Genomic DNA, 25,487 nt, shown 5'->3' with positions numbered 1-25,487 from the left:
ATCATGGAAGGAATGTCTCAAACATATCTTCAAACACATCCACAAGGGATATCTGGCAGAAGATAAGGAAAATCAATGGAAAACATATAAGACCTCCAAGAAGTGCAATACACTTAAATGGAAAAATATACCAGACAATCAAACTTTACCTTTATAGCACTGAAATACAATTTTGTACAAAAATAAAGTATCTAGGAGTGATATTTGATCAACATTTAAATTGGAAAGACCACATCAAATACATTAAAGCCAAGGGCATCAAAGCCCTTGCCGTATTAAAAAAGTTATCACACACTAATTGGGGAGCAAAGTGAGACATTTTATTAATGATATATAAGGCAACAGTCTTATCCATAATAGATTACTGCTGTCCAATATATTCATCCGCCTCAGAATCTGCATTAAAATCTCTCGATGCAGTGCACCATGAAGGCGTGCGATTATGCACAGGAGCATTCCGATCGTCCCCAACAAACTCACTTCTGGTAGAAGCAGGTGTTTTGCCCTTAAAACATCACCGTAATTTGATAACAATACGAAGAGGCCTTTCAATCCAAGAGGGATCGTCTCCTGTAGCCGACTGCTTCCAAAACTGTAATCCAGTAACAGCAGTTAATAGTACTAGCTCTTTCCCAAAAAGAGCTAGATACATAATGAACTTGCATAACATATATCCAATTTTTCACCCACCAATGGAACTGCCACCACCGTGGACTTTAAATCGAATAAAGATATGTACCTCCCTGTCTTACCTACTCAAAAAGCAAATGACAAGTACAGAAATGTACCGCCAACATGCTTTGGAGCACATTAGAAATAAAGGAAACAAATTTATGTGTATACAGACGGCTCCAAAAATAACGTTGGAGTAGGAGCATCTGCATATTTGAAAAATATGTAAATATAAAAAAGCCTACCTTTAATATCATCAGTATTTACTGCTGAAGTCACAGCCATACAGATGGCTCTTGATATGATATCTGAGGCAAAAGCAAGTGTCTCCGTTATTTTCAGTGACTCACGTAGCGCTATAGATGCTATAAGACAGTGTAAATCAGGAAACCAAATAGTGCAGGAAATACAAATAAAAATTCATCAACTCCTCCAATCAGGATTATCAATGGAAATATGTTGGATCCCAGCACACGTGTGAATAAAAGGAAATGAATATGCAGACTCAGCTGCCAAATTAGCCTGCGCTATCCCCCCAACAATTACACATGCCCCAGTGTCAGACTGGATAGCATCTGTTAAACCATTGATTTACCAGGATTGGAAAGGAGAATGGGCCTCGGTGCCAACAACAAATAAACTTAAAAACATAAAAACTGACGTGTAAGCATGGAGGACATCCTCACAGGAGGAAAGATCAAAAGAGGTGATCCTAGCAAGGCTCCGTATAGGACACACAAGATTCTCGTATGGTCACTTGATGTCAACACCAATGAAGTGTAGCAGATGTCAAACACCCATGACAGTACAGCATTTACTTGTTGAGTGCCCAAATTGGAGCCAGCAAAGATCTATTTATCTACGGAATTCAAAAATGAAAAGTATTCTTGCTGAAAGCAAAGATTTTTCAATTAATAACATCATAAATTTATTAAATAAGACAGGTTTCTCAAATAAAGTCTAACTTTTTTTATTAATGAATTAATTATTTTATTTATTTATTTATTTTTTTTATTATTATTTTTTTTATTTTTATTTTTTTTTCTTAGGATTGATCCCTGAGAACCAGCCTGAGAAGAGTCTACTTGAGACTCAGAGGTCTAGAAAAACTAACCCCTATTAATAATAATAACCTTGACCTATAAGAATAGCAAATCAGGAGAGGAATTTACAAGTTTACATTTTCATACTATATTATTTTTCCTTATGTGCAAAACAACAAAATACTGACGTGTGAATTGGATGGTTAGTACTTGCTGGTCTTCTGCTCAGGTCTACACATATTCACAATTTACCTGTATGGTTTCACATTCTAATAATTGTTAGATTTTCATAGATATTTTCATCTTATGATGAAAAGCTCAGCTAAGGGTGTAGTGTATGAAAAAAGGGGGAGGGAGATAAGTGAGGTACTACTGTACTACCCAATTTAGGAAAATTATATCTATATACCTGATGTTAGCCTTTATTGAAAGCTTCAAAAAATACTTCAACTTAGTTAATAGTAAATACAGCTTACAAGCTGAACAGGTACAAAAGTCTACTTAGTTATGTACTGAAACTTATTCATGATAGCAAAAGCTTAAATGGGAAAGTAAATCCACAGTAGTATGCCTGTTTTTGTCATTTAAAATATATACAGCAGAAAGCTTTTGATAACCTGCACAGTCATCCTTGTCAATCTGATTTACAAGGAGGACCGTGCAGGTCATCGTAAGCTTTCTGCTGTACGTATATATTCTAAATAACAAACTCAAGCAGGCATACTACTGTGGATTTACTTTCCCATTTTATTGACTCATGTGATTATGAGTTTTCTTTGAAAAGCTTAAATCCTAAGCCTGACAGTATATACAAACAAGAAGATAGTATGCCCAAGAGAAGGAAGTTATACAAATAAAATATATTTTATTTGGAAGGACAGCTAACTGAAAGCAAATATACTTTAACTTTACAATTATTACACAAACTCTACTTCTCAGTTACAGTACTCTAAAGAGCTGGTTATACAAAAAAAAAATGATTCTGCACATTGGAATATAAATTTCCAAATCGAGAATGGTGCCGATGTTTGAAACAAAATATGTATACTGTACACAAAAATTCTATCTAATAAAAATTATTAAAACTACTTACTTTCCTATATCTCTATACATACTTTAAAAGCTACATTTACCACTACAGATAACCATACTCAATAAACAATATACAGTAGTTCATATATATTTTTCAGAATTTAATTATTATGTTATATAAGTCACTACTAAGTCATAAGTCACTAAATACAGGAGTAGCATAACCTTTACACATTACTGTGTTATGTCTATTCCTCTCTTAGCCATTTGAAGCTCAAATCTCTTATTAAACCTCACACCCTTAAGTATCTTGTTCTGATATTCTCGTCTCTCCTTTCTGAAATATAAAGAAAATAATCTAAAATAAAGTACATGTATGATTAATATATAGAGAGGAATAACACTAAATAAACTTAGCTACTGTTCATACTTAACATATTTTAAAAGCAGTTAAACAACCCTGTTATATACTTTTTGGTGACTGTACTAGTAAAATTGCAATACCAATCTCTCCTAGCACTATAGTTCAACAAAAGCCTTCAGCAGCATCTGACTGAAAAGTGCAGTTGTACTATTTAAGAATATTGCAGCAACAACCAAAAAGTGTCCTTGATGACAAGTACCAACACAGCTTTCAAAACTCTTCATTTACCACAACCTTTCAAATGATATATCAAATTTATAGGTCATGAGGTGACAACTCTTGTATATTAATATTTTCTATCATAGAGTAGCTGAATGTGACTAATTGCATCACAAAGCTATGCTCTCACACAACTCATCCAAAGGATTTTCTGTAGATGAGAAAAGAAAATTTGAAAAAACCTTCAACTGGAGAAGTTGGACAGCAAGATGAGGAGAGACCAAAAGGAACTTATGAAAAATGACAAATTTTCTACGACAATTTCTATTTTTCATAGCTACAAACCTGAGGTCTTAACAATAGGATAATTCTAGCATCTAGCTGGATCAGATTAAATTGCAGATGAAAGCAAGGAATCTTGTGAGATCTGGCAACGCGTGCGTATATCGGGTAAAGAGTGGTCAAGGACCGCGCACCTACGCCACCGGGTCAATCTTTCCCAATTCAGGATGTCTTAACAGACAGAAGGGTGGCTAGAAGTGGGCAGTATAATGTTAAGACCTCAGGTTTGTAGCTATGAAAAATACAAATTGTCTTAGAAAATTTGTCATTTGTTCATATGCGAACAAACCTTCGGTCTTAACAATAGGATAGACTCATACTTGAAGGGAGGTACAAGACATCCTAAACCGGCTGGGGGCCTACCCACCAGTCCAGCTCCAGAAGAAATAACTTCCAGAGAGGGACTGAAGCCCGTGAGAAGCTAGATAAACTGAAATCTAACTACCCGAACACTGAATGACATACGTACAATGATATATGGTAAAATCATTGTACTATAGGGAAACAAAGAGTAACTTTGACTGTGCAATAACAAACCAACACACCAGGGTTTATTATTGATCCGAACTCCCCCCCTGGCCCAAGGAGTGGAGTATATGCTACTGAATAGAGGGTTGGATATTTGTACACCAAGCGACCACACTATCAGTATGACTACCTTACTCACCTGTATCAGACCAGTCCAGCGAAGGAAGAAGGAAAGGTACAAGAGACAGAAAGAGACCAGCCAACTCTCTCATTCTCTCATCCACAATCATCTTGGGTAAGATACAAAAGTGCTCTGTTAAGGGCAACTATGAGCTACACAACCTATTGGGCAGCCACCACAGGACCCAGGGAAAACATATCCATAGATCTGTGGGCAACATCCTCAAGATAGAAAGAGGTGAATGTGGACTGGTATAACAAAGTACCAGCGCTCAGCACTCTATGTACAACCAAGTTCTTTTTGAAAGCCAGAGAGGGACCAATACCCCTAACGTCATGCGCTCTAGCCTGCACAGACGTGGTGGTGGAATCATCAAGAGTCAAGTATGCCTGTCTGATGGCTTCCCATATCCAAAAAGAGATAGTATTCTTCGACACCTCTTTCTTTGTATATCCTGTGCTAACATAAAGTCTGCGGCAGCCTGGTCTAAGGTGCCGTGCGCTTTTAAGAAAGCAACGCAGGGCCCGGACAGGACACAGCAGTTCTTGAGCATCACCACCCACAAAGTCATTCAGTGATGGAATGGAAAATGAAATGAACCTATCATCGTGCACAGAGGGATTTTGGGTCTTGGCCACAAATTCCGGGACAAATTCGGACACTGACCCCCAACCCCTGGTGTGCTTCACATCATAGCTCAGACTGTGGAGCTCTCCTACCCTCTTCGAAGATGCTAAGGCCAGGAGGAAAACTATCTTGCATCAAGTTCCTGTCAGATGAGCAACACAAAGGCTCATATGGACCCTTAATGAAGCTCTTGAGAACCAAGGAAACATCCCACGTCAGAGGCTTGAGCTCCCTAGGAGAACTTGAATGCCCCTTAATTAGCAAGGAAAGTTCCTCGGACGAGGAGATGTCGATACCTCTAAGGCATAACAATAACTCAGAGCTGACCTGTAGCCACTAATGGCAGAAACAGACAAACATTTCTCTTCTCTGAGGAAGGTTAAAAAGTCTGCTATTTGCTGAATAGAGGTTGCAAGTGGAGAAAAACCCCATTTACAACACCAATCACAGTAGATCGCCCATAGCCTTGGTAAACCGCAGAGGTTGACCTTCTGAGACTGCTGGGCATCTGCCCTACTGTTCTCTGAGAAAAGCCTCTCGCTCAGAGGAGATACTTGATAGCCTCCAACCATGAAGAGACAGGGATTCTACTGACTGGTGGAACCTTTCCTCATGCGGCTGACAGGATATGCCACCAAGGTGGAATTTCCCTCAAAACTTCCGACAATGACTACAGCAGATCTGGAAACCATTCCGCCTGAGGCCACAGAGGGGCTACCAAAGTCATCCTGAGACCCTACGAACTCATCAGTCTGTTCAGAATCTGTCGGATCAAACAAAACGGAGGGAAGGCATACACCTCCAGGTTATCTCAGGGATGTTGTAACGCATCCTCTACTAACGCCAAAAGATCTGGAACCACTGAACAGAATATCTCCAGTTTCCAGTTGAATTGAGTCGCAAAAAGGTCCAGCATGGGTCTCCCCCAAACCTGGAAGAGCTTGTCTGCTACTACTTGAAGGGACCACTCTGTGCCTAGGATCTGATCCCAATGACCGAGTTTGTCTGTGACCACATTCCGTTTGCCTGGGATATACCTGGATGAGGGCTCTACTGAATAGCTGACCGCCCACTGGTAAACCTCGACGGTCAAGGCATGAAGTTGACATGAAACCAGACCTCCCTCTTTGTTCACATAGGCGACCACCGTGGTGTTGTTCGACATGAGAACGACAGAACGAGTCCGAACTTTCTCCCAAAACTCCTTAAGACCCAGGAAGGCTGCCTTCAACTGCCAGACACTTATATGCTGCTGTTTATCCTCCAAACATCAAATGCCTGAGGCAATGAGGCCACCTAAATGAGGCCCCAACCTGCGAGGGAGGCATCTGAAAACAGAAGGAAGTCCGGTGGTAGAGAATGCAGAAGGACACCCTTCAAAAGATTTCGGTCGTCCAACCACCAATGAAGGTCTTCTCTTACTTCCAGAGACAGAAGAACCTCTAACTGGGTGAGTCCCCACCGGAGACTAGAATTCCCCATCTCCATTGTAGAGACCGAAGATGAAGACACCCACGACGGACCAGCTTCTCCAGGGAAGACAAAACTCCTAGAAGAACTTGCCACTGATGAGCTGACTGATGTGGTTCAGAGAGGAAGTCGCGTGCCACCATTCGCAACTTCTCTAATCTCTTCTCCAACGGGAAAACTCTTGCAACCACCGTATCAATGACCATACCCAGGTAGAGAATCCTTGACTGGATACAAGGTTTGACTCTTCGTGGCTAAGCACAATGCCCAGTTCCAGACAAAACCGAAGCAGACAGATCTCTGTCCTACAGCAGCTTTTCCCTGGAACCTGCCAAGACCAACCAATCATCGAGGTACCTCGGCAAACGGATCCCCTGAGCATGGGCCCTACTTGATATAAGAGAGAAGACCCTTGTGAACGCTTGAGGGGATGTGGTCAGCCCGAAGCACAAGACTCTGAACTCGAAGACCTTGTCCCCGAGGAGGAAGCGAAGCAACTCCCTGGACCTCGGATGAATAGGAATCTGGAAGTATTAGTCCCTCAAGTCATCGATAGCATAAAGTCACCTTCCCTCACAGCTGCCAACACTGAACGCGGGTCTCCATCTTGAACCGTGTCTTCCTGATGAAGTGATTCAAGGTGGATAAGTTGATCACAGGTCTCCAACCTCCCGACTCCTTGGGCACCAAGAAAATGTGTGTAAAACCCCAGAGACAGACGCACCACTTCCTCTATTGCATCGTTGTCCAACATCTTCTGCACTTCTCCCCAAGAGCCAAGAACTTCAGAGAATCTGGAGGATACGCCCTTTGAGCTGTGGCTTGTCCGAGAGAGGAGGAGAGAAGTCGAATGGCAGTAGGTGCCCCACCAGAAGGACATCTACCACCCACTTCATGCCCCACAACTCAGCCACTTAGCCCAATGGCCCGCCAAGCAACCCCCCACCCGTGGCACAGGAGAGGGAGAGGCGTCAACCTACCGACGGGCCCCTTTACCTCCTGGCGACAATCTTCATGACTGCTGCTGGGCAGGGGAAGGAGGAGGAGCCGGACGCCTCAGAGGACGAGACTCTGACTTAGACACAGCCGGGTGCACTAAGTTCTTGGTGTCAGCCCGGCGCTGGTCTATGCATCCCCCAGCTCAGTCTGAGGGAACAAAAATTGAGACTCCAACAGATCCCCCTTCCTCGACGCTACCAAGAATTCAGGGTCAACTGATCTTTGCATCCTGGATAAAACTGTGTCTCTTCTAATCAGGAGAAGGTTAGTCCACAAATTAACATTGAGGTGAGCCATATACAAAATGCCTTGCCTACGGACTGCAACAAACTGGTAAGAGGACACAGTCACCAACTCTTCTCGGGACCTGTCAGAAGCTATCTTGGCAATGACCATAGACCAGAAGTCCAGCAAAGAAACCGTCTGCAACATGGAGGCTGCCACAGATTCCAACGGTGAGGCATCTTGTGGAGACAACAATGGAGTCACCGACCTCACCTGCTCCAAAGTCCATCCCAGCTTCAGATGAATGACGTCTGGGTTAAGATGACGCGACATAAAAAAGGCAGAGTTCGTAGTATAGTATATTTCCTATGCCTCGTGAGAGGCAGGGGTAGCAGCTTGGGAGAGCCCCTAGCGCGAAGCGAACCGTCCCGATCTGAAATAGAGGCGTTGACCTTATGCAAGACCAACTGGATGTGCCCCGACGAGGGAAGTTGAAACGAAGACTTGGGATCCTGCATAGCTCCCAGCAAGGCTTCCAAGAAGAAAGGAGTGTAAGACGACCTAGCCTGAGTCCTACTCTCCAAATTGTTGAAACCACGAAAGGCATCAATGACTTCTGAAAAAGGAAGACCTCCTCCTGCTTCGGCAATGGAGACCGACGACAAGAAGGGTGTGCAGTCCATCTAAAACCCCTTCCTCATTCAAAATAACGGAAGAACCAGCAGCCAAACAGCCCGAAACACCAACTAACCTGTGTGGGCTAGACCCAAGCGCAGACTCCTGGGACGAACCAACCACAACACCAGAAACATCACTACGCCCTCACCAACAGATGACTCCTTAACATGGCCGCGAACAGGTACGGGCGTGGCAGACATACGAACGTGAGCTGGGGAGGAATCTCAAACACTCAAGAATGAATGAGAATCCCTCGGAGTCAAACACTTGGAAGAACCAGGGAGAGGGGCAGGCAAACACTCCTGCTGCACCAACTCCACGCTCACAACCTTCGACCTCTTGACAGGCGCCTTGAGATCCTTACGGCGACGGATAGGCCCTGGAGAAGAAGAAGTGGGAGCGCCTGCAACATGTGCACGGACGAGGGAGGTTGCAACACACCTGTGACTCGATGCAGAGGGCGAAGCAGCCACTGCAGATCACACGAGAAGATATACTGACACTCTTCGAAACACCAACACTCTCAGGAACACAGGCATGTTGCTCCTCACTCGCAGGCAAAAAAATGGCACAGCCCTTAGCCTTCCAACGCTTGATACACAATCTCTTCGCAGGAGACGGGGGCGGTGCAACACGCTTGCTTCCAGTCCTCCCAGCCGACATGGCAGCCAACTCATCTACCAAAACAGAGTCTAATCTCTTAAGAACTGCCTGGCATAAAGCCTCAGATGGATCACTACGAGAAGGCTCCAATGACATGGAAGGGAGATGCAGCGAACTGGATGGCAGATATGACATCACGGTAGCAAACGATGATGACACAGATGAGCGAGGCAGCGCAGTGGAGGCGACTGAGAGTGACATCATAAGTGGCGATGATGTCACGGCTTCCCCTCGATCCAAATGGGAAGCAGACTCCACTGGCGGAGGGATACAAAATGGCTGACCCCGTGACGTCACTAGCGGGGCTGATGCTAAGGTTTCCCTCTGACTCGAAGAAGCGGCAACTGTCACTGGCGGAACAATACAATATGGCTGACCTCAGCTACCCATGAAGACGAGGGCAGGAGGCGGGAGGAGGGCCTGGACAGCATGAGGAGGGGGTTAGCGAATATCCATGAAATGCGACAGCAAACCCTCCAAGGACGGAGAACCCCATAGCTCCATGGTCTTCCAAAGCGCTGCCATCTTGGACGCCTCCGACTCTGTAAAATCAAAGACAACGATGAAAAAAAAACCTCCTCCCTCTCGAGAATCAAATTAACGCCTGAAGAAGGAGGGACGACATACAAAATCAGCCTGAGGGCCTCCTGATACTTCCAACAACGAATCGATGGAAGAAAAGGAAGAGGACAAAGGCACAAGACTACTATGGGGTGTGATCGGAGCAGGAGACGAAGCATCGGGAAGAAGAGACAAAAAAACCCTACGAAGGGAGAGAAGAAATCCTACGATGCTCCCTCTTGCTATAAAACAACTTCCACTGCTCTTTAGGCCACGAACGGCATTCCGTAAAAGGATTCATTAATGTATAAACATTGAGCAACACCTACTGCAAGTGATGTGGGGGGTTAAAGCCGAAGCCAAAAACTAGGACACGGAGAGCATAGAGTTCCGGGGCACAGATGATGACGAGACCGAGAAGGAGCAGAAGCCATAATAACAGCACACACACACACACAAACACAATCAAAATGGGCAATGAACCGGGTAAAGGGAGAGAGAGGTCAATGTTATGATCTCTTGCCCAGGCAGTTAAAAAAAGACTGACACGGTGGCGTAGGTGTGTGGTCCTTGACCACTCTTTACCCAATATATGCACGTGTTGCCAGATCTCATAAGATTCCATGCTTTCATCTGCGATTTAACTGGATTCAGCTAAGCGCTACAAATTATCCTACTGTTAAGACCGAAGGACTGTTCGCGTATGAATGATGAGAAAATTAAGAAAGGAAGATATCCGGGGACATATCCTTCACACACCCCATAGTTGAGTATATGATAGTGTCTGCTGGGCTCCTATGGCCATCACAAGGATTGAATTATCCTGACCTTCTTGGATAAGAACTATTAGAAGGGAGGCCAGAGATTCACAGAGCCTCTCTGCACCATGCAGACTGGAAACAATTAGTTTCAACCCCTTCGGGACCATGACGTTTCTACGACGTCACGGAGGGTGCAGTGACACTCCGCATGACGTATATTTTAAGGGAGGTGTCACCTTGTTAGTCAAACAATTGCATAGTGCAATAGGAAAGCTCGTAGTGTTGGGTTATGTCTCTTATTGGTTTTTGTAGGCGTGGATAGGCTGTACTAACACACACTAAGCTGCTCCTACTTTTTTTCAGTCAATCGTGGACATTCTTGGCTATGACGTCACAGCCTCCTCATAAGTTGGTGCACAGTAATTGTTGAGTTCATGCATGTTTTTTCACAATTTTCTCCATTTGGTGCACAGTAATTGTTGAGTTCATGCATGTTTTTTCACAATTTTCTCCATTTTCTCTGATGATTTTCTTTGTTTTATTTGCATTTTTACTGCAAAACCATATGAGTGAGAGTAGTGATATCTCTTCCGAGGAATATGTTCCTACTGAGGAAGAGTATGATAGTTGTGACGAGCTCTCAAGTGATGAAATAAGTGATAATGACGTGGAAGAATGAGAGGTGGAAGGTGGGTTTACATGTTACCAACATATTAGAGGATCATCGTCCAACAATGTTGCCAGACTTCGTGGCTTTTTTCAGGGATAAATCAAGCGCTTGAGGATGCACTTTTCCATACGCCTGGGGATTGCACTTCTCCTTATGCCTGGGGATGCATATATTTTTTTATGATAACATGATGAAAACTTTGTTCATAGGCTAATGAGGAGAGCTGCATTATTTTTTTCAAGAAAATCCCCCAAAAAGGGAAAATTCATGAGTTGATATGGCGAGAAGTAAAAGTAAATGTTATATATAGTATATTATGTGTATACATATATATATAATTACATAGCTATAGTTTCTAAAACCATCGGCAGCTAGAATTTTGAAATTCGCGGTAGCGCTAGTTTGTTTTGGTCAGGTGATACCCCCCCGCCCCCCGCCCACTATTGGGGGAGTGAGGAACCAACACCGTACAAAAATCAGTTGTTTATGCCCTATTATATCCATGTGAGGGGAGGAGGGTGGGCTTTGATCATGTAACTACTTGGTAAGTATGCATAAAAAATTATTTTATCATAAAAATGTCATTTCTGGGCTCAGCTCGTGTCGCTGCGCGAAATATCCTTTAATCTATTATTTCTAGGGTAAATGTACTAACACATACCAGAGAATAAATAAAATAAAGAAAAAGGTCAGTATAACTGACTCGCTCACCCTCCAGGAGGGTGTCGGTATGAACACTAGGCGAGTGAGACCACTACCACGAGCCAAATGCCAATAGAAATCTCCCACTACAAAAACCCTCCAAGAGGGGAGCCGACCCCACAGAGTTGGAGCAGCTCGTATACTACTACTCCATCCCATGCTGCCGACTGCTGCGCCTCTGGTGGACATCCTTTTCAGTTAGCGCACACGAGTCACACGTGTTATTTTTCTCTCTGTGTTTTTTGTGCCCTTTCATTGGATTATCTATCATGGAGCGTGCAGCTATCGCAGCAGCTAAGTTAAGTACTCAGTATTTACGGTTAGTTGGTTTTTTCCGGCCCTGAGACAGTATTTGCCGTTTTTTAGGTATAAATACGATCTCGGGGTCGGAAGCATGGCAGCATAGTTCTGCCTCGTGGTGGGTTCGTTCTTGGTCTCCCATACCTAGAACATCCCCTTATTTATGTACGCTCTATATTATTATCCGCTTTACTTAGGATACGGTCTACTCAGGTTATCATGCATGCATGGATTTTACCTTATGTAGGCTTCTTCTATCCAGACCCTAGTCCAGGTTCTTAGTATCGGCCTCTGACTAGCTTTTGAAGTGGTAGACTTGCCTTCGGGGTTAGTCGTACACTCCTGGATTTTTTCTCCTGCTATATTGCTTTCTTTCTTTCATTTTTATTTATTTATACTGTGTATTTTGTTATAGTTGGGTTAGTTAGGCGTCTGGCTTAGCCTAGGTCCTGGCTCATTGAGCCTATACTACCGCTCATCAGTTCGGTTGTTGCTTCCTATGCATCTCTCTGATCAGTTGGTTTTGGCCCAGTGGGCCTATATGCTACCGCTTTTCAGTTCAGTTTGCTTCCCGATAGCATCTCTCTGATCAGTTGGTTGTCCTAGGCTTAGTTGTCGTATTTGGTCTTACCGCCTCGTGGTCACTTCGTGATCACGGGACAGCCAGACGCCTGTCCAGTCACCCTTCCCCCCCCTCCCGCTCTTCCATAGAGTCGGGCGGGGGTGGGTCGGTCTGCCCATGCTCGCTCCGCATACCCGAGCCTGCCTCCCTCTCTCCCCTCAGGCGGAGGGCTAGGGAGTCGGGACAGACCCAGACTGGTCTCGACCTCTCCGGCTTCTCGGTCCGGCCGGGTGGTACGTAGTGGGGGGTGCTGGCCTTTCCCCCCCTCCCGCTTCCTTGTCGCTCCGGGCTAGCTCGAGCCTGTATGTCTTCTCGCCTTTCCCGCCTTACTAGGGCTCCTTCCTGATCGGAGTCCTGGTATCCAGCGGAAAGATGTTAGTCCACCCAGTAGAGTGGACCGGAGCATACAGTGGGTCTCTGCTAACCTTACCGTATTGCTGAGTTACTACACTCCGCTACGCACTGGACTTAGTCCGGTTCGCTTGTGTTTTAGGTTTAAGTTATCTATAAGTTTATCTTAAGTACCTTAAACCATCCCCCCTCCCTTACATGTTTTACCGGATCTCTCCGGGATTATAGCCTATTCAGGCGATGCAGGGAGGGGTTATGCCCAAATTTTTTCCGAGCTCCGGCATGCAACGGAGTTCTTCTGTCCTTTAGTCTGTAAGTGATGTTTTTTTAAGATACTCATGTGTCTTCCCACTTACAGGCCACCAACTGTGAGCATCCGGGATGTTTCCGCCACACTTCAGGACCCATGTGGACACGAAGTTGCCGGTCCCATGCTCCATGCGCGACTCCGCACGGGGACATCCAGGTCTGGTACCATGAGACGTGTACCATATGTTACGATCTGGTGAGCCAGCTTTGGAAGGGGTAAGTATTCCATCTCCAGTAGCTGCTCCGCTTCTATTTTAGTGCTTAAGTTTTCACATCATTTACTTTAACTTAAGGCATCTAGTTTAAGTTATACTTTAAGTTTTAGTTTTAAGTGACTCTTAAATCTAAACTACGCCCTCTCTTCCAGGCGCCGGCAGTAAGGGATACCGCACTGGCTACCCTGCGGGCCTGGGTCGGCGGTTTTGGGAAAAAACGCCGCTAAGGGACAGCCCTACACTGGATGTAAGCGGTTGGCATTATTAATCTTCCCCGGAGGCAAGGCGACAGGATACGTCGACCCGGTAGATGCGGCTCCGACTATCGCCTTCATCCAACAACAGCTGGCTGCCTCATTAACTGATCAAAGACCAGGATATCTCTACGGATGTCGCGACCTTGGATATTAATGTTGAACCTATGGTAGGTATAGACGAACCCTGTGGTCGAGGTAGGTAAGGTGGACACCCAAGGATCACCCTTGGGCGTGACTGTTTCTTCTACCCCTGCAACCTCTCCATCCTTCCAAGGCTTTACGGGTGACGAAATATATTCTCCTCCTGACGCTTCGGTTAGACCTAAGGTCAAGGCTAAAGTGATGACCTTGACTAAGACGTCGTCGTCGTCTAAGAAGACGACTTCGGCTTCATCCTCCCCCTCCGTCCAAGTCTCCGTCTGGCAATCCCGGAGCAGACAGGTCTAAAGCTTCTAGCTCCGGCTCTAAGTCCTCGAGGAGTAAATCCTCCAGAGAGAGATCTCGCACTCCGGCAGAGTCACCAGTTCCGCTACCATTGGTTCCAATTCAGAGCCTCCCCTCCACCTCCGCAGCAGCTCCGGCTTTGGACTCCAATGCTGGCCTGTTGCAACAGGTGGGCGACCTGGTTGGGTCCCTAAAGAGTAGCATGGAACAAATGATCTCTCGTCTGTCGGATAGGATTACTTCCCAGGACTCCATTATAGCCGGGCTGAGAGAAGCTCCTCTATCCTCATCCTCCACTTTCCAACACAAGTGGAACTCAGCTTCCTCCGTATGACTCACTACCTCCGTTCTCTATGAACAACCCGTGGAGAGTAGCGTCATACGCCCCCTTCCAGGACGGTCTCATCTCTATACCGGAATTTGGGACTCGAAGAATAGAGGACTTCGAGTTCTACCCGGAAGACCTCCAGCCTCCGTTCATAGGCTACGCAAGGCTCACACCCTCGGCTATGGTTCGGGTGCGATAAGGTACCTAAGGAGACAGTCCTCTATTCACGTGACCAGGCTCAGAGAGAATGGCTCAGGTGTTTAGAGGACATGGATTGTTCTAATACCAAGATACAACCGTTTAAGAGTCCCTTTACCATTTTCACAATGGATGAGAGTACCCCGCTCCCGTTCCTAACCAAGATCGCGAGGTCGACCATCCCAGCGGCCCAGAAGGGGGAACCTATACCGCAGTTGAAGGAAGCAGATCCCATCTCCGTTGCTCCCTTAGTTGGAGAATTGTGGGAAGACTTGCCGAACGCATTCTCAGCTGGCAAACTCAAACCGGACTGTGCTATGGAGCAGTTTGGTGAAAAGCTACCAGGCTCCCAGATAGCCTTATTCAGGCTGAATTTGAACGCAAAATCGCGACTAGCCAGATCGATCAATTCTATGGCTAGTGTCTGAGGTAGCAACCATGGCTTATGGATCAGAAACCGATTTTTAAGCTCATGACCAAAGCCCTGACTCAAACGGTACAGTCAGATATGTTGAGTTTGCCACTGCTCGGTACGAATTGTATGGAAGCATGTCCATACAAGAGGCAACCATTCGGCATGAACCGAATAGGTTACTCTCGTCTAGCATCTGGGGAGCAGATCTCTTCCAGAAGCTATGGTTAAGGAAGTCCAGTCAGAGGCTACGAGGTTGAACCAGAGCCTTAAGACCGTTGGGGCCTTACGGCTAAAAGGAATGGCAAGACCTGACAGCTAAAGGTAAGGGACAAAGGAAACCCAGGCGTTTCCAACCTTACCAGAAAAAGCAACCACGCTTTTCTCAACAAGTTTCGGCGGTACCGTTAGTGCAGACAGCCCAACCCTCCACTTCCAAAGGTCAATCACAGCCAATTTATGTGATATCCCCTCAGCCTCAGCCCTCCACCTCTTACGCCATCTCTCCAGCTTACAATCAAGCCTTCGAGAGTCAAGCTTCTCAGAAGTATGACCGCTCGGGTAAGGGAGGCAGAGGTAAGCGGTCCTTTCGTGGGAGAGGATCGGGAGGCCCCTTTAATAGGGGAAAACACTTCAGAGGAGGCCGAGGCGGTTACCAGAACCAATGAAGAACTTCAGGTAGGAGGGAGGCTGTTTCACTTTCGCCACCGGTGGAACTTCAGCCAATGGGCTCAGAGCATAGTTCAAAAGGGCTGGGTTGGAGCTGGTTGACCCGAACGCACCTCGCAGCCAGACCTTTCCGTCAACTTCTTCCAAAGAATTGACAGAGTACGCGGAGGACCTCCTTCAGAAAGGAGCTGTAGCGAGAGTCAAGAGATTAAATTTCAAGGTCGCTTGTTCAGCGTGCCAAAGAAAGGCTCACAAAAAAGAAGGGTAATCTTAGACTTGTCCCGCTTAAACTTAGCCATCCGCTGCGACAAGTTCAAGATGCTCACGATCTCACAGGTGCGGACCTTACTTCCCCGTGGGGCCGTCACCACCTCTATCGATCTTACAGACGCCTACTATCATATCCCTATTGCAAGGACCACATTCCGTTCCGTAATCTGGGTTTCCAAGATAGGAGACCAGACATTCTCCTTCAAGGTAGTTCCATTCGGACTCAACGTGGCACCCAGAGTGTTCACGAAGCTAGCGGAAGTGGTAGTGCAACAACTCAGATCACAATGGGATTATGGTAGTAGCGTATCTCGACGATTGGTTGATCTGGGCCCCAACAGTCGAGGAATGCAACAGAGCTACACTGAAAGTGATTCAGTTCCTGGAATATCTAGGCTTCAAGATAAACAGGTCCCCCAAATCAAGACTCACTCCAGAGTCAGACTTTCAGTGGCTGGGCATTCAATGGAATCTATCCTCCCACTCTGTCGATTCCATCAACCAAAAGGAAAGAAATAGTGAAGTCAGTCAAGCAATTTCTAAGTCACAAACTAGCGTCAAGGAGAGCTCAGGAAAGGATCCTGGGTTCTCTCAGTTTGCATCAGTGACGAACGTCTTAATGAAAGCCAAACTGAAAGACCTAACCAGAATCTGGCGCTCGCGAGCAAATGTCAGGTCCAGGGACAAACTATCCTCAGTGCCTCTGATTCTAAAGAATCGACTTCGGCCGTGGGCGAGAGTCAAGAATTTGTCAATGTCAGTACCCCTTCAGTTCCCTCCACCAGGGATCACCATCCACACAGACGCGTCCTTAAGCGGCTGGGGAGGGTATTCCCAGGCCAAAAAGGTTCAAGGGACTTGGTCACCTCAGTTCCGTCAGTTCCATATAGACGTACTGGAGGCAATGGCAGTGTTCTTGACTCTAAAAGGTTACGCCCACCAAAGTACTCACATAAAGCTAGTCCTGGACAGCGCAGTGGTAGTACATTGTATAAACAGAGCAGGCTCCAAGTCACGTCATCTAAATCACGTCATGATAGCCATCTTTCTCCCTGGCAGACAAGTTCAGTTGGCATCTTTCCCTCCACTCACAATAGCTGGAGTGAGAAACGTCATAGCAGACGCCCTATCCCGATCAGTACCCCTAGAGTCGGAATGGTCACTGGACAACAGTTCGTTCCAATGGATCCTTCAAAGAGTCCCAGGGCTACAGGTGGATCTCTTCGCATCCCAAGCGAACCACAAACTACCGTGTTATGTAGCCCCCAACCTGGACCCTCTGGCCTATGCCACGGACGCCCTGGCTCTAGACTGGAACAACTGGGAGAAGATTTATGTCTTCCCTCCAGTGAATCTCCTTATGAAAGTATTGAACAAACTCAGGACATTCAAGGGTCAAGTGGCTCTAGTAGCCCCAGACTGGCCGAAGAGCAACTGGTATCCTCTAATTTTGGAGCTGGGCCTTCGTCCTCTTCGGATTCCCAGTCCCCCCCCCCCCCAAGCTCTCCCAGTCAGTACAAACGAAGACTGTGTTCGCTTCCTCAGGGATTCTCAAAACCCTAACTTTATGGATTTCATGAAGTTTGCGGCCCCCCAAAAAGAGATGCGAATATTGACCCTCAGAATATTCTCTTCTTGAATCCGATAAAACAAGGGATTCAACTTTGAGACAGTATGATGCTGCTGTCAAAAAGTTAGCAATCTTCCTGAGAGAATCGGATATTAGAATCATGACTGTTAATTCAGCTATATCCTTTTTCAGATCCTTATTTGAAAAAGGTTTAGCAGCTAGACGATTACGACAAACAAGTCAGCTTTGAAAAAGATATTTCAATTTGGATTCAACATAGACTTGACGGATTCTTACTTCTCGTCTATTCCTAAGGCATGTGCTAGACTTAGGCCTTCTGTAAGGCCTACGTCAGTTTCATGGTTCTTAAACGATGTTCTAAAAACTGGCTTCCGAAACCGATAAATGACACATGCTCGTTTATAATGCTCTTAAGAAAAACCCTATTTTTATTAAGCTTAGCTTCAGGAGCAAGAATTTCAGAACTGTCGGCTCTATCCAGGGACCCGGATCATATTCAATTCCTTCCCACAGGGTAAGTCCTACTTTCTCCGGAACGTAGCTTTTTAGCAAAGAATGAAGATCCTTTGTTGAGTGGGAACCTTGGAAGGTACTGCCCCTTCCACAAGATGTATCCCTTTGCCCAGTTTTAACCTTACGAGCCTTTCTGTCCAGGACCTCCTCATCTTCATCGGGTCCCCTCTTTAAGAGGGAAAAAGGTGGAACTTTATCCATTAAAGGCATCAGGCAGCAAAATCCTGTACTTTATTAAGCAAGCCAATCCTGACTCTTTCCCGAAAGCACATGATGTCAGAGCAGTAGCCACCTCAATTAATTATTTCCAACATATGAACTTCGATGAGTTGAAAAAGTATACTGGATGGAAATCACCGACAGTGTTCAAACGTCACTACCTTAAATCCTTGGAAGCTCTGAAATTCCCAGCAGTAGCAGCGGGTAACATAGTTTCCCCTGACTCTAGCTAATTTGTAGTAGAAGATTCAGTCCTCCTTTCTACCTGCCCTCACCCAAAAGTTCGTCTATTCCTACCTGTTCATTTGCATTCACCTTGTGTCTTAGCTGCTTTTATGATAGTGTAGTGGGTGCCCCTTATTGTCTGGCTAGGGACACTCACAAATGATTATAAACATTGATCTCATGGATGTTTCCCCTTATTTTTATGCTAGGGGATACATCATATTATAATGGTTACGGGTTTTGTATATTAAGTCATATACATTCCTTTATATATTATTATCGTTGGTTATTTATATTAATTGCTATTATACTTTTGATACATGCTGTTACACAGATATCATTTGATACTTGTAAGTCATTTTACCTGTATATATGTAAATTACCTTATGTTAACAAACATGATTAGATTTAAGGGTAATTTAAGCATATTTATAATTTTATACCCCTGTGTATATGTATCTTTTAGCAATTATATTCTCTTTATATATATTTTATCTTTTATTTGAGACCTATTCTGATTTATTTTAATTTTTACTTTTGTTTACAATCTTGTGCTATTTCTCTGGTACGATTTCGCGCAGCGACACGAGCTGAGCCCAGAAAAGGGGGGATTTTGACGTAAGGAAAAATCTATTTCTGGCGATTGGCTGTGTCGCCAGCGAAATCCCACCCTACCCATCCCTTCGCCCAAGATTTGTCTGCTAACTTCAGGATTGGCCCCACCAGAGGCGCAGCAGTCGGCAGCATGGATGGAGTAGTTAGTAGTACGGAGCTGGCTCACTCTTGGGTTGGGTTCGGCTCCCCTATTTGGAGGGGTTTTTGTAGTGGGAGATTTCTATTGGCATTTGGCTCGTGGTAGTGGTCTCACTCGCCTAGTGTTCATACCGACACCCTCCTGGAGGGTGAGCGAGTCAGTTATACTGACCTTTTTCTTTATTTTATTTATTCTCTGGTATGTGTTAGTACATTTACCCTAGAAATAATAGATTAAAGGATATTTCGCTGGCGACACGAGCCAATCGCCCAGAAATAGATTTTTCCTTACGTCAAAATCCCTTTTTTATATATACAATTTACCATGTAGTTACATAGCTGAATTCCACATTGTAGGAGATGGGATCCATGGATATGCACTAAACTTTTAAATTTAATAAATATAAAAAATACATACTTAGTGGTAGCATCCATGCAGATGCTTCTTGGTTCCTTACCTGTTAAGAGAGCTGAACAGTTGATTACTGCCTCTGGAAGTCGCTCATCTTAACTCATAGGGACGCGGCAGTATAGCCATGGCTCGTCCTCTAAACAATGGGACCCATGCAGCTAAGGAATGTCTGTGGCTAGCATGGTCAACCAAAGGATGCCCCTGCCCAGGGCGCAGTACCAAATAACATCATGTTACCAGAGTAAAAACATATCACCTTCACCATAACCAAAATATTCATACCTGACTATACACTTGACTGAAGGGTAGTACATCCATAGAACCTCCAGGCTCCCCTAAAAACTCAACAACCTCATTCAAGGCAAAGAGATAGGTTAGGAAGGTATAACTTCCTACACACCCTTACCCAATGCTGTGCCTGCCGCTAAATATGAACCCAGGGTACTGCAATTTTCACAGATTGTTTCAATATCACGCAAGTAATGCGAGGCGAACACTGATTTACATTTCCAATATGTTACATGTATAATTGAGTCCAAAGAGAGATTGTGTTTAAACGAGAGAGAGGATGCCAATGCTCTTGAGCTTTCACTTTAAGTTTATTAAGGTCAGTTTCTTTCAATTGTGAATGAGCATCTACAATTACACTACGTAAGAAGAACACCAGGGCACTTTTAGACATCGGGCGTGCAGACATCGGGCATGCAGGATTCCTTACCGAACACCATAAACGATCGGACGGGCCCCTAATTTTCTCCGTCCTTTGCAAATAGCATTTCAGAGCTCTGACCAGGCAGAGTAACCTCTCTTCTTCCGGTCCTACTAAGTCCATGAGGTTTATTATGCTGAACAAACGAGGCCACGGTTTGAACGGAATCTTGTTTTTTGCTAAAAACCCCAAGGTTAATGCGCAAACCGCATTACCCTGTGCAAATCCTATTCTCTTGTCCATGGCATTTATTTCACTCACTCTTTTAGCTGTAGACAGGACTACATGGAATAGGGTCTTTCTTGTCAAATCTCTCAACGATGCTCTTTGCAACAGCTCACAAGGAGTTTCCGACAGCCACTTAAGTACTACATCTAGGTTCCAAGATAATATCTTCAAACCTTTGGGTTTTACTATTTCGAAGGATTTAATGAGATCCACAAGACCTCCATTCGTCGATACTTCCAATCCTCTGTGCTTGAAAACAGATCCCAACATTGCCTTATAACCTTTGATAGTCGCAGTAAACAGATTCTTATCTGTTCTCAGATATAATAAAAAAATATGATATTGTTAATTTTCAAATAAAGTTTTGTACATACTTACCTGGCAGACATATACTTAGCTTACATCTCTGACGTCACGACAGAATTCAAAACTCGCGGCTAACGCGACAGGTAGGTCAGGTGATCTACCTTACCCGCCGCTGGGAAGCGGGTGTAAGAACCAACATACCTTTCTTGCCAGATTTTTTCTCTCTTATACCTGTCTCCTGAGGGGAGGCTGGGCGGGCCATCAATCGTATATGTCTGCCAGGTAAGTATGTACAAAACTTTATTGTAAAATAACAATATCATTTTTGTACATGAACTTTCCTGTCAGACATATACTTAGCTGATTGACACCCTTGGTGGAGGGTACAAGACAGAAAATAACAAAGAAAAGGTAAACAACACCTGTTGTAGGATAAAATTAACCTTGGTTCTTACCTGTTTAGGCTGAAGACTTCATAGATACTGTCTATTAGTCTGCATAGCCATAGAAGCTACAGCGAGGCGTGACCTACAGCTGAAAAGACTCTTTGGGTCTACTAATGGGACTTGATATCCGCTTACTTAGTAGAATCCAAGTCGGATCATGTCAATGGGGGTTCGCCCTCTTTGTATGACAGAACCTGTCCACTACCAACGCAGGGAGCTTCAAACCAAATCCGATCACCTAACCAAACTAAAGTTATTAGTATTACGAAACGAAAAAAAGATGCCTACCTGCATCATTTTTCATACAACCATATGAACTCAATTACCAAAAACAAGGGGAAAAAAAAAACTACTAAGGAAATGTTCCAGCTCCCTGCCCCAGCACCGAATCCGCCGATACGTATGGGCCTAATGCGAAGCACTCGTCATACGTAATACTGACGTCTTTTAGGTAGTGGTTGGCGAATACTGAATTACATCTCCAGAATGTAGTTTTCATCAGATTCTGAAGAGACATATTCTTATTAAAGGCCAAGGAAGTGGCAATTGCTCTCACTTCATGAGCCTTGACTTTTAGGAGCTTGAATGTTCTTCATTACAAGATCTATGTGCTTCTTTCACAAGACTTCTAATGAAGAAAGACAGCGCATTTTTCGACAATGGTCTGCTGGGGTCCTTTACAGAGCACATAGTCTATCCTCAATGCCCTTAAGGGTTTTCTTCTTCTGAAGGTAGTATTTTAAACTCCTAACAGGGCAAAGAGTTCTTTCAGGTTCTTCCCCTACTAGGGCAGATAATCCACGAACCTCAAAGTTCCTTGGCCAAGGATTTGAGGGTTCTCATTCTTTGCTAAAAACGAAGGAAGGAAGGAACAAACCACGGAATCTCCTTTGAAACCTACCCTTCCTTCTAGGGCAGATGAATCTCACTAACCCTTTTAGCGGATGCTAAAGGCCATGAGAAAGAGAGCTTTCCTCGTAAGATCTTTGAAGGAGGCTAAATGTGGTGGTTCAAACCTAGAGGACCTCAGGAACGAAGAACCACGTCCAGATTCCAACTTGGAACTTCGTTCTAAGTTTTCTTGGAAGTTTCAAAAGATCTTAATAGATCATGAAGATCTTTGTTATTCGAAAGATCTAAATTCCTATGTCTGAACACAGCAGCCAGCATGCTTCGGTATCCTTTGATAGTAGATACTGCCAAACCGCATTTTTCTCTGAGGAAAACTAGGAAATCTGCTATCTGAGTCACAGAGGTACTGGAAGAGGAAAACTTCTGGTTCCTGCACCACCGGCGAAAGACGTCCCACTTCGACTGGTAGACTTTAAGGGTCGAAGGTCTTCTAGCTGAGGCGATAGCCTTAGCAGCTTTTGTAGAAAACCCCTTCGCTCTGACAAGACTTTTGACAGTCGAAAGCCAGTCAGATTGAGAGCGGGGAGGTTTCTGTGATACCTGTCGAAGTGGGGTTGTTTGAGCAAATCTTGTCTTTGTGGAAGTGCTCTTGGAAAGTCCACCAACCATTCAAGTACCTCTGTGAACCAATCTTGGCGGGCCAGAATGGAGCTTACTAGCGTCATTCTTGTCATCTCCGAGATAGCAATTTCTTGAGGGTTTGTCCCAGTACTTTGAAGGGGGGAAAGGCGTAGACGTCTAGACCTGTCCAATCTAGGAGAAACGCATCCACTGATACTGCTCCTGGGTCTGAGATCGGGGAGCAGTAAAGTTCGATTCTTGCATTCCTTGCTGTTGCAAAGAGATCGATGTGAGGTCTGCCCCATCTTCTCCACAGGTCTTGGCATACCTCTGGAGTGGAGGGTCCACTCGGAAGGCAGGAGTTGATTCTTCCTGCTCAGAGATCGGCCCCCCTGACGTTCCTTTCTCCCTGTACGAATCTGGTGAGAAGACTGATCTTCCTTGTTTGAGACCACAGTAGAAGATCCCTTGCTGTTTCGTACAGGGAGAAGGAGTGCGTCCCCCCCTGTTTTTTGATGTACGCCAAGGCTGTTGTGTTGTCCGAATTGACCTGCACTACTGCATTTCGGACGTGGGGCTCAAAGGCTTTCAACGCCATCCAGACTGCCATCAACTCTTTCTTGTTGATGTGCCAGGACACCTGATCCCCCTTCCAGGTGCCTGACACTTCTCTTGTCCCGAGCGTCGCTCCCCAACCTGCTTCCGATGCGTCGGAAAACAACACATGGCTGGGGTTCGGCATGTAAAGAGACATTCCTTCCACAAAACGAAGTGGGTTGTTCCACCACCGAAGGTCTCTCTTGATTCCCCTTGAGATCTTGAAGGAGAACTCCAGATCTAGGGAGAGACGCCTCCAGTTCTGGTATAGGAAGAACTGTAGAGGCCTGAGATGCAACCTTCCTAGAGAAACGAATTGCTCCAACGAGGAGAGTGTCCCCAGCAGACTCATCCACTCCCTCGCTGTGCATGCATCTTTCTCTAGGAAGGTCGTTATTTTCTCGTAGCAACGAGCTATCCTCTCTGGCGACGGAAAAGCCCGAAAAGCCAGAGAAGCTATCCGAATCCCCAGATAGATCCGTTCTTGACTGGGGATTAATTGAGACTTCTGGAAGTTCACCAGAAGTCCCAGAGAACTTGCCAATGTAAGGGTCTTTTGAAGGTCCTCCAGACATCTTTCTTGAGACTCTGCTCTGATAAGCCAGTCGTCGAGATAAAGCGACACCCTCACTCCCTCCAAATGTAGCCACTGCGCCACGTTTTTCATTAGCCCCGTGAAAACTTGGGGTGCAGTCGATAGGCCGAAGCACAAGGCCTTGAATTGGAAGATGTTTCCTCCCATCATGAATCGTAGATACTTCCGTGAAGAAGGATGGATCGGCACATGAAAGTAAGCGTCCTGAAGGTCTAGAGACACCATCCAGTCCCCTGGACGAAGAGCCGCTAACACTGAGGAAGTTGTCTCCATGGCGAACTTCCTCTTTTCCACAAAGACGTTCAGGGCGCTCACATCCAAAACCGGTCTCCACCCTCCTGAGTTCTTCGGAACTAGGAATAGTCTGTTGTAAAAGCCCGCAGAGCGGGGATCTTTCACTAGTTCTATAGCCTCCTTCTCTAGCATGAGATCTACTGCTAGAGAAAGGGCTTGATTCATGATGGGTCCTTGTACTTGGCCACCAACTCCCTCGGAGTTGTCGTCAATGGTGGTCTTGACGAGAAGGGAATGAGGTAACCTTTGCTGACAATCGATAGGGACCAATTGTCTGCCCCTTTGTGGGCCCAGACGTCGGCAAATTTCAGTAGTCTGGCACCCACTGATGTCTGGAGTCCTTGATCGCTATTTCTTCCCTCTGACTGACCTAGAGAAGGTTTTACCTCTCTTAAAAGGTCTAGTTCCTCTGGTTGAAGAACCTCTGACAGCGGGTCCTCCTCGAAAAGGGCTCCTGCCTCAGAGGAGTCTCTTTCTTGGCCTTGGGTTGGAAGACAGAGCGAGGTTTCCTGGCCGCCTGGGCTAACATGTCCTGAGTAGCCTTAGCTGAAAGGGCACTCGAGACATCTTGAATAATCTTCTTGGGGAACAGAAGAGGAGAGAGTTGAGCATACATAAGCGAGGCCCTTTGTGCATGCGAAACCGCCTTAGTGAGAAACGAACAGTAGACAGACCGCTTCTTAATAACTCCAGCTCCAAACAGTGAGGAGACTTCACTCGATCCGTCTCTCACTGCTTTATCCATGCAAGTGAGGACGCAGTTAAGATCTTCAGGAGACAGAGAATCAGGGGTCTGGGTCTTATTAGCCAGAACTCCTAAAGACCAATCAAGGAAGTTGAAAACTTCCAGGACTCTGAACATTCCCTTCAGTAGGTGGTCAAGTTCGTTCATCCCCCACGTAGTCTTGGCGGACAAGAGGGCGGAACGACGAGCAGAATCCACCAATGAAGAGAAGTCCGAGTCCGCACGACGATGGAGAGCGAGGCCTAAAGGTTCGCCCGATTCGTACCAGAGTCCCAATCTGCCAGTCAGTTTAGACGGAGGGAAAGAAAAAACCGTCTTCCCTTTCTCTT

General features: G+C 45.3%; 1 protein-coding gene across 1 annotated transcript in view; it reads right to left on the bottom strand.

Moving 5' to 3' along the window:
• Window positions 1-2,123: 2,123 nt before the first annotated feature.
• Window positions 2,124-25,487, bottom strand: part of LOC135202186 (nucleolar protein dao-5-like) — a 145,273-nt gene continuing 121,909 nt past the window's right edge. The window contains exon 13 of the mRNA XM_064231441.1: window positions 2,124-3,084. Within this exon, the coding sequence (XP_064087511.1) occupies window positions 2,982-3,084 (103 nt within the window). The 3' untranslated portion in view covers window positions 2,124-2,981. The remainder of the gene's footprint in view (window positions 3,085-25,487) is intronic.

The sequence above is a fragment of the Macrobrachium nipponense genome, chromosome 30, assembly GCF_015104395.2.
Source record: "Macrobrachium nipponense isolate FS-2020 chromosome 30, ASM1510439v2, whole genome shotgun sequence".
Classification (NCBI taxonomy): domain Eukaryota; kingdom Metazoa; phylum Arthropoda; class Malacostraca; order Decapoda; family Palaemonidae; genus Macrobrachium; species Macrobrachium nipponense.
This window is presented reverse-complemented; position numbering and strand designations above follow the sequence as displayed.